This window comes from Entelurus aequoreus, linkage group LG03 (genome assembly GCF_033978785.1).
Source record: "Entelurus aequoreus isolate RoL-2023_Sb linkage group LG03, RoL_Eaeq_v1.1, whole genome shotgun sequence".
Lineage (NCBI taxonomy): Eukaryota > Metazoa > Chordata > Actinopteri > Syngnathiformes > Syngnathidae > Entelurus > Entelurus aequoreus.
In genome coordinates, this window is record NC_084733.1 from 83,860,619 (window position 1) to 83,870,719 (window position 10,101).

Here is a 10,101-nt window from a genome sequence, read left to right on the forward strand (position 1 = left end):
GCGTCATTTCAATCAATCAAAGTTTATTTATATAGCCCTAAATCACGAGTGTCTCAAAGGGCTGCACAAGCCACAGCGACATCCTCGGCTCAGATCCCACATCAGGGCAAGGAAAAACTCAACCCAATGGGCTACAATGAGAAACCATTTAAAGGGGGACCGCAGATGTGGGGACCCCTCCTGAGGGACCGGTGCAATGGACGTCGAGTGGATCCAGTTAATAGTGTGAGTCCAGTCCATAGTGGATCTAACAAAATAGTGTGAGAGTCCAGTCCATAGTGGATCTAGATAATAGTGTGAGAGTCCAGTCCATAGTGGATCTAGTTAATAGTGTGAGAGTCCAGTCCATAGTGGATCTAGTTGATAGCGTGAGAGTCCAGTCCATAGTGGATCTAGTTAATAGTGTAAGGGTCCAGTCCATAGTGGATCTAACAAAATAGTGTGAGAGTCCAGTCCATAGTGGATCTAACAAAATAGTGTGAGAGTCCAGTCCATAGTGGATCTAGTTAATAGTGTGAGGGTCCAGTCCATAGTGGATCTAACAAAATAGTGTGAGTCCAATCCATAGTGGATCTAGTTAAGTGTGAGAGTCCTGTCCATAGTGGATCTAACAAAATAGTGTGAGTCCAATCCATAGTGGATCTAGTTAATAGTGTGAGAGTCCTGTCCATAGTGGATCTAGTTAATAGTGTGAGAGTCCAGTCCATAGTGGATCTAACAAAATAGTGTGAGAGTCCAGTCCATAGTGGATCTAACAAAATAGTGTGAGAGTCCAGTCCATAGTGGATCTAGTTAATAGTGTGAGGGTCCAGTCCATAGTGGATCTAACAAAATAGTGTGAGTCCAATCCATAGTGGATCTAGTTAAGTGTGAGAGTCCTGTCCATAGTGGATCTAACAAAATAGTGTGAGTCCAATCCATAGTGGATCTAGTTAATAGTGTGAGAGTCCTGTCCATAGTGGATCTAGTTAATAGTGTGAGAGTCCAGTCCATAGTGGATCTAACAAAATTGTGTGAGAGTCCAGTCCATAGTGGATCTAGTTAATAGTGTGAGAGTCCTGTCCATAGTGGATCTAGTTAATAGTGTGAGAGTCCAGTCCATAGTGGATCTAACAAAATTGTGTGAGAGTCCTGTCCATAGTGGATCTAGTTAATAGTGTGAGAGTCCAGTCCATAGTGGATCTAGTTAATAGTGTGAGAGTCCAGTCCATAGTGGATCTAGTTAATAGTTTGAGAGTCCAGTACATAGTGGATCTAACAAAATAGTGTGAGAGTCCAGTCCATAGTGGATCTAACAAAATAGTGTGAGAGTCCAGTCCATAGTGGATCTAGTTAATAGTTTGAGAGTCCAGTACATAGTGGATCTAACAAAATAGTGTGAGAGTCCAGTCCATAGTGGATCTAACAAAATAGTGTGAGAGTCCAGTCCATAGTGGATCTAACAAAATAGTGTGAGAGTCCAGTCCATAGTGGATCCAACATAATAGTGTGAGAGTCCAGTCCATAGTGGATCTAGTTAATAGTGTGAGAGTCCAGTCCATAGTGGGTCTATCATAATAGTGAGAGTCCAGTCCATAGTGGATCTAGTTAATAGTGTGAGAGTCCAGTCCATAGTGGATCTAGTTAATAGTGTGAGAGTCCAGTCCATAGTGGATCTAACAAAATAGTGTGTGAGTCCAGTCCATAGTGGATCTAACATAATAGTGTGAGAGTCCAGTCCATAGTGGATCTAGTTAATAGTGTGAGAGTCCAGTCCATAGTGGATCTATCATAATAGTGAGAGTCCAGTCCATAGTGGATCTAGTCAATAGTGTGAGAGTCCAGTCCATAGTGGATCTAGTTAATAGTGTGAGAGTCCAGTCCATAGTGGATCTAGTTAATAGTGTGAGAGTCCAGTCCATAGTGGATCTAACAAAATAGTGTGAGAGTCCAGTCCATAGTGGATCTAACATAATAGTGTGAGAGTCCAGTCCATAGTGGATCTAACATAATAGTGTGAGAGTCCAGTCCATAGTGGATCTAGTTAATAGTGTGAGAGTCCAGTCCATAGTGGATCTATCATAATAGTGAGAGTCCAGTCCATAGTGGATCTAGTTAATAGTGTGAGAGTCCAGTCCATAGTGGGGCCAGCAGCAAATTTTCACTTAAAATTGTCCTATGTACGGGGACTTTGTTTAGTTTGTAAACAATAACAAAAAACACAATAAGTAAAAAATGTGGTATAATAAAAAAATACCAATCAATTTAAATTATTCATAAAATGTTTGTTGTAATAAAAAATATCAATCAAATCAATTTAAATTATACATCAAATTTCCACTTACCTATGTACAGGGACCTTGTTTAGTTTGTAGACAATAACAAAAAAAAATGTTATAATAAAAAAATACCAATCAATTTAAATTATATATCAAATTTTTGTTGTAATAAAAAAATATCAATCAAATCAATTTAAATTATACATAACATTTTCACTTAAAATTCTCCTATGTACAGGGACCTTGTTTAGTTTGTCAACAATAACAAAAAAACACAATTTAAAACAAAATTGTGATGGTAAAAAATACCGATCAAATCAATGTAGTATCAATACTGATACCATAATGGGTATTGTTAATGTCGATATTTGTATCGACCACTGTTTATATCGTGGATCTCTAGCTTAGCGATTAGCAGAGCTTCTTGTATCCTCCTATGGTGTGTAGTGTGGCATGTTGGTTCTACATGTAAAGCGACTTTGGGTACTTAGAAAAGCGCTATATAAATCCCAGGTATTATTATTATTATTATTATGTTGGGCCATATAAACAGGATGTTCCTTCTCTCCAAAATGGCCATGCACCGTGTGCACTGCGCCGCACAGGAAGTGATGTCTCCAAAATGGCAGTGCCCTAAAACTTCCAGCGGCACACAATATGAATGAACCGAAACATGGTTTGTAAATAGAGGTTCCACTGTACACTGTTATGCTACAGACGGTGATCTAGTTTCGCCCCCTACTGGCATGGTGTGCACATTACACTCTCTTGGCTCCCTTGTCCTAGTCACAAGTTGTCGTCATTGTTGTGTGTCCGCGCAGCTCCAAGGGTGAAGACGTGGATGACGTGTTCCTGGAACCGTGCGTCAAAGGCGTCACGTGTGCGCCTGTGAAACCGGTCCCCCGCCTCGAGGAGATCGCTGCTGATGTGCGGACGAGCTGGAGCCCGCTCTCCGGGGACCAGCTGGACGCCGTGTGCCTTGAAGCTCAAAGACTGGCCGACCGCCTTCAGAAAGGTTCCGGTGCCCCGGACGGCGAACACTTCGTCCAGGACGTCGCGGCCAAACTAGGCGCGCTCGCTCAGCACCCCGGCGTGTGTACGCCGGTGAAGCGGCACACCTTCCTGGTGCAGGACAGTCCCATGAAGGACCTGCCCCCCGCCATCCAGCACCGCCTGCAGAGAGGAAGCGGCGCCGCTCGCTCCTCCCGCCTGGCGTCCTCGTCCAGCAGACTCGGATCCTCCAGCCCTGTCGGCGCCGCCAACACCAAGATGGCGCTCCGTGGCAAAGCCGTGCTGGGCGCGGTTCTTCCCAGCAAGCCGTCGGCGCCCAAGACTTCCTGTGCGGCGGAGCGAAGTCGACTGCATCCCTCCAGCAAGGTTTGTACTTTCTTTATTTCTCCCAACCACTCAAGCGATGATGTCACCTTCCTTCACGTACAGGTGGCAGCGCCTCGGAAGGTGAGTCCGAGTCCTGGTCTTGCCAGCCGGGCGCAGTCCTGCGAGGATCTGTTGTCGGACTGGGCGAGCGTGGCCTCGGATGTCAGCGACTCCTCGCTCAACTCCAGCATGGCGGGGAAGCGAACACTGGCCCCGCCCACAAAGGTGCCGCACTAACCGTACACGCTTTTTTTCCATCTGGCTGCATGTAAAGTAACAAAATACGTAGTCTGCTGTAAATTCTGGCTCCTTTTTTCCTACGCTTTGCACCCTGCGGCTTAAAAAATGGTGAGGCTAATTTATAGTTAGAAAATAACAAATACACTAAAAAAGGTGTTTTATTGTTTGTGCTATGGCGCCATCTTTTGAACGAGTGCTGCAGTGTCCTTCGGTTTCGACCGGAAGTACAAGTGCCGTTCAGTCTTCTAGCCGTCAATATAACAAACAATTCTTACTTACTCCACTGTCCCGTGTGTGATGTCTGTAAGAGCGTTTTCATGCATATTTGCACATGCTGTCGTAACGTAGCTAATATGCTAACATGTTTACGAGTGTCTCAATTAGTATTATTAACTTACGGCGGCGTTCTTTTTTGTATTTTTTTCATTTTCACAATGTCCCTAGAATGGTTTTTCAAGTCTTTCAGTGCCATGTTGCTCCGTTGATGTCGACAGCCGCAAACGGGAATGTTACTCTCGTGACTTTACACGTCGGTCGCAGAAGTCTCGCAAGATTAGCGCGGCCATATTTTATAACAGATCCCCAGTCCACCGATCCAGAGGCTCGCTAAACGACGTGTTCATATCTCTTCAGTAAAATTGCATTATTTGCATTTTTCCCATCATGCATTGTTGTGGATTTGGAATGGGTGTAATTTTGAATTATGTGTTGTGCGTGGACATTTTTTAGAGAATATCCACAAAGTTCAGGTTATGTGCGACCGTGTGTGTTGGGGGAGGCTGTTTGGATAGGGTCATGTAGGTATATACTGTGCTGTGTGTACACTTCAATTTGTGGCCATTGACCTGATTTACTGATGGCGGCCATTTTGCCATTCCTTTTTTAACTTATTGAAGTGCGCCGGGCCAAACGGAAGATTGTGTGGTAGTTAAAGTTACAAACCCCGTTTCCATATGAGTTGGGAAATTGTGTTAGATGTAAATATAAACGGAATACAATGATTTGCAAATCCTTTTCAACCCATATTCAGTTGAATGCACTACAAAGACAAGATATTTGATGTTCAAACTCATAAACTATTTTTTTTTTGCAAATAATAATTAACTTAGAATTTCATGGCTGCAACACGTGCCAAAGTAGTTGGGAAAGGGCATGTTCACCACTGTGTTACATGGCCTTTCCTTTTAACAACACTCGGTAAACGTTTGGGAACTGAGGAGACACATTTTTGAAGCTTCTCAGGTGGAATTCTTTCCCATTCTTGCTTGATGTACAGCTTAAGTTGTTCAACAGTCCGGGGGTCTCCGTTGTGCTATTTTAGGCTTCATAATGCGCCACACATTTTCAATGGGAGACAGGTCTGGACTACAGGCAGGCCAGTCTAGTACCCGCACTCTTTCACTATGAAGCCACGTTGTTGTAACACGTGGCTTGGCATTGTCTCGCTGAAATAAGCAGGGGCGTCCATGGTAACGTTGCTTGGATGGCAACATATGTTGCTCCAAAACCTGTATGTACCTTTCAGCATTAATGGTGCCTTCACAGATGTGTAAGTTACCCATGTCTTGGGCACTAATACACCCCCATACCATCACACATGCTGGCTTTTACACTTTGCGCCTATAACAATCCGGATGGTTCTTTTCCTCTTTGGTCCGGAGGACACGGCGTCCACAGTTTCCAGAAACAATTTGAAATGTGGACTCGTCTGACCACAGAACACTTTTCCACTTTGTATCAGTCCATCTTAGATGAGCTCAGGCCCAGCAAAGCCGACGGCATTTCTGGGTGTTGTTGATAAACTGTTTTCGCCTTGCATTGGAGAGTTTTAACTTGCACTTACAGATGTAGCGACCAACTGTAGTTACTGACAGTGGGTTTCTGAAGTGTTCCTGAGCCCATGTGGTGATATCCTTTACACACTGATGTCGCTTGTTGATGCAGTACAGCCTGAGGGATCCAAGGTCACGGGCTTAGCTGCTTACGTGCAGTGATTTCTCCAGATTCTCTGAACCCTTTGATGATATTACGGAGCGTAGATGGTGAAATCCCTAAATTCCTTGCAATAGCTGGTTGAGGAAGGTTTTTCTTAAACTGTTCAACAATTTGCTCACGCATTTGTTGACAAAGTGGTGACCCTCGCCCCATCCTTGTTTGTGAATGACTGAGCATTTCATGGACTGTTTATCAGTTTGAACATCAAATATGTTGTCTTTGTAGCATATTCAACTGAATATGGGTTGAAAAGGATTTGCAAATCATTGTATTCCGTTTATATTTACATCTAACACAATTTCCCAACTCATATGGAAACGGGGTTTGTAAGTTAAAGTACCAATGATTGTCACACACACACTAGGTGTGGCGAAATTATTCTCTGCATTTGACCCATCACCCTTGATCACCCCCTGTGAGGTGAGGGGAGCAGTGAGCAGCAGCGGTGGCCGCGCCCGGGAATCATTTTTTGGTGATTCAACCCCCAATTCCAAGCCTTGATGCTGAGTGCCAAGCAGGGAGGTAATGGCTCCCATTTTTATAGTCTTTGGTATGACTCTGCCGGGGTTTGAACTCACGACCTACCCATCTCAGGGCGGGCACTCTAATTGGATTATCAAGATGGAATTAAAAGTGAAGGTTGAAGTGTTGGTGTGTTCTGAAGGTGGTGAGGAAGCAGCAAGCTCCGCCCCCTCCCAGCAGGAGGCTGACGGAGAGAAGGAAGACGTCCTCGTCCTCGTCCTCCGTGTCCAGCGTCAACTCCAGTATGTCCTTGTCGCCGGGCAAAGGTGCGCTGACGTCCACCTGTTGTTAGCAGGAAGATGCTAACGGCTAACCCCGCCCCTTCTGCCCCTCCCAGGTAAGCCCAACCCCTCGCTGGGCCGCAGCCTCAGCGCCTCCACCGCCAACGTCGGCCGGCCCGCCAGTCGAAGCGCTCGCCGCTCGGGCCTCGCCGTCCCGGTGGACCCTCCGTCTTGCGCCCGCAGCCGCCGCACGCTGTCCGGTCAGACGGGGGCGTCTTCCAAGGCCGCCAGGTCCACGCCGCAGAAGAGGGCTGAGGCCACGCCCCTACAGCCGCCGTCTTCCCACAGGACCTCGGAGAAGGCCACGCCCGCCACCCCAGCTCAAGTTCAGAGTGGCGCCAGAGCCAAACTTCCGGCTTTGGTCCCGCCCACTCCCAGCCGAGTGGCGAGTGTGGCCGGTGAGGGAATGGTCCAATCAGAGTGACTTCCTGCGTGGAATCAGGAAGTGCTGATCCACCTGTGCTTGTTTGGTCTCCAGGTGTGTCGCAGGTGCTGAAACCAAAGCGGCTGGTGTCCTTGGACAGGTGAGTCACGCTAGGTGGCTACATGTTAGCGTATCCTCAACGTCTTTGTCTTGGCCACGCCCACTTCTAGTCTGCCTCAAAAGGCGCCGGCGGGCCCCTTCACCCCCCCCAGGTCGCTGCCGCGTCCCTCCGGCCTGCCCACCCCGCTCAAGCGCAGGATGTCCGCCATCCCTACGGCCACGCCCACCAACCAAGCCAGGGCCGCCAGACGGCCGGCCGACGCGGACTGCCCCCCCAGGAGCACCCGCAGGTGAGCCAATAGGAATGCTGCATTGTCTTGGAGGCGGGGTTGTCAATTAAGATATGTGCTTCTTTTGTCTGTAGCCCCGCCCCCGCTGACCCTATCAGGACATGGCCTGTATTCTCTCTGGAGGAGGCGGAGCCTATTTATGTCCCGCCCCCTGCTGAACCAAGCCCCGACCAATCCGAGAGCCCAGAGACTCCAAGCCAATCAGAGCCCGGGAAAGACCTCATCGACCTGGGGACCCACAAGCTGATACCAGAGGTCAGAGGTCACATGACACCCGAAAGCCCCCACCTGACCTTTTCTTGTGACTCCGCCCCCTCCCTCAGGTCCTCCTCCTCGACCTCCCCGCCCCGACTCCGCAGCCTCACGAGAAACTGCTCATCGACCTGAGGAACACACCTGACCTCATCAGGACCAGCAGCAAGGGCGGGGCCTCCGCGCAGGTACTACTTCCTGCTTTTGGCCACACCCCCAGGAAGTGCCACTTGTCCTGCTGGGTTACACGCATGCCCAAATTAGGGCAATACAATATGACATGACATTAATACTAGTTAACTTCTTTTTACACTTGAATGACAAGTATTTATTCAAGTTTTAACACTAACTTATTTTTACACTTGATTGACTCATTTATTGAAGTTTAACACTAATTAACTTATTTTTACACTTGAATGACAATCATTTATTCAAGTTTAATATTAATTAACTTCTTTTTACACTTAAATGACAATCATTTATTTATTCAAGTTTAATACTAATTAATTTCTTTTTACACTTAAATGACAATCATTTATTTATTCAAGTGTAACACTAACTTCTTTTTACACTTGAATGACCATTATTTATTCAAGTTTAACACTAATTTATTTTTACACTTAAATGACAATCATTAATTCAAGTTTAATGAGAGTTAACTTCATTTTACACTTGCATGACAATCATTTTTTTAAGTTTAATATTAATTAACTTATTTTTACACTTGAATGACAATCATTTATTCAAGTTTAATGAGAGTTGACTTCATTTTACACTTGCATGACAATCATTTATTCAAGTTTAATATTAATTAACTTATTTTTACACTTGAATGACAATCATTTATTCAAGTTTAAAACTAATTAACTTCTTTTTACTCTTGAATGACTCATTTGTTGAAGTTTAATGAGAGTTAACTTATTTATACACTTGAATGACGATCATTTATTCAAGTTTAACACTAACTTCTTTTTACACTTGAATGACAATCATTTACGTTTAACGCTAATTAACTTATTTTTACACTTGAATGACAATCATTTATTCAAGTTTAACACTAATGAACTTATTTTTACACTCGAATGACTCATTTATTCAAGTTTAATGAGAGTTAACTTATTTTTACACTTGGATGACAATCATTTATTTATTCAAGTTTAATACCAATTAACTTATTTTTACACTTGAATGACAATCATTTATTCAAGTTTAACACTAACTTCTTTTTACACTTGAATGACTCATTTGTTCAGGTTTAATGAGAGTTAACTTCTTTTTACACTTGAATGACAATCATTTCTTCACGTTTAAGACTAACTTCTTTTTACACTTAGATGACAATCATTTATTCAAGTTTAATACAAATTGACTTATTTTTCACTTGAATGACAATCATTTATTCAAATTTAACACTAGTTAACTTCTTTTTACACTTGAATGACAATCATTTATTGAAGTTTAACACTAATTAACTTCTTTTTACACTTGAATGACAATCATTTGTTCAAGTTTAATACTAATTAACTTCTTTTTACACATGAATGAATCATTTATTCAAGTTTAATGAGAGTTAACTTCTTTTTACACTTGAACGACAATCATTTATTCAAGTTTAATACTAATTAACTTCTTTTTACACTTGAATGACAATCATTTATTCAAGTTTAATACTAATTAACTTCTTTTTACACTTGAATGACAATTATTTATTAAATGTTAACACTAACTTTTTTTTTTTTTACACTTTAATGAATCATTTATTCAAGTTTAATGAGAGTTAACTTCTTTTTACACTTGAATGACGATCGCTGTTGTTGATGATGGTCTTAGGCTGGCCACAGTTTGACCCTGGAACAGACGACTAGCTTTGAAAGAGTTTTCAAAAGGAGTGTGATGTGTTTGTGACGTTCCTGCGCAGCTGATCGACTTGACTTCTCCGCTCATCAAGTGGAGTCCAGAAGACAAGAAGGAGAACAACGCTCCGCTCATCAACTTGTCCTTCTGAGCCCCACTCTGGCCACGCCCCCTTTGTCAACGGTCAAAAACATGAAGTTGTTTGTGTTGTCTTGCTGCTCTTTTTACTCCTTCTTGCCCAAATAAATGTTCAACATTTAAGTCTCTCTGTTTGCCCCAAAGTAAAAAATAATAATGAATCCAACACAAAGATGTTTTCCCACTTCTCTCACAATTGAACTCTTATATCATTTTTCATGACGGCGGTCCAAATTGAAGTGTGAGAAGCACAGCATCTATGTGTATGACCCAGTCCAAACAACCTTTCCCACTCATGCTGCAAACAGTCGACACATAACGCAACCTGCTCACTCAACTGTGCGGACGTTATGAAACATGTCCAAGCACAACACATAACTAGAAATTGCGCCCATTTAAATCCCCTGCAA

General features: G+C 43.6%; 1 protein-coding gene across 1 annotated transcript in view; it reads left to right on the top strand.

Annotated features, from left to right (window-relative positions):
• gtse1 (G-2 and S-phase expressed 1) overlaps nucleotides 1-9,881 on the top strand; it is a 10,597-nt gene extending 716 nt beyond the window's left edge. Inside the window, exons 4-12 of the mRNA XM_062040719.1 lie at nucleotides 3,080-3,635; nucleotides 3,699-3,860; nucleotides 6,535-6,658; nucleotides 6,730-7,071; nucleotides 7,152-7,197; nucleotides 7,268-7,447; nucleotides 7,522-7,702; nucleotides 7,771-7,887; nucleotides 9,618-9,881. Coding sequence (XP_061896703.1) covers nucleotides 3,080-3,635; nucleotides 3,699-3,860; nucleotides 6,535-6,658; nucleotides 6,730-7,071; nucleotides 7,152-7,197; nucleotides 7,268-7,447; nucleotides 7,522-7,702; nucleotides 7,771-7,887; nucleotides 9,618-9,704 — 1,795 coding nt within the window. The 3' untranslated portion in view covers nucleotides 9,705-9,881. The remainder of the gene's footprint in view (nucleotides 1-3,079; nucleotides 3,636-3,698; nucleotides 3,861-6,534; nucleotides 6,659-6,729; nucleotides 7,072-7,151; nucleotides 7,198-7,267; nucleotides 7,448-7,521; nucleotides 7,703-7,770; nucleotides 7,888-9,617) is intronic.
• The last annotated feature ends 220 nt before the right edge of the window (nucleotides 9,882-10,101 follow it).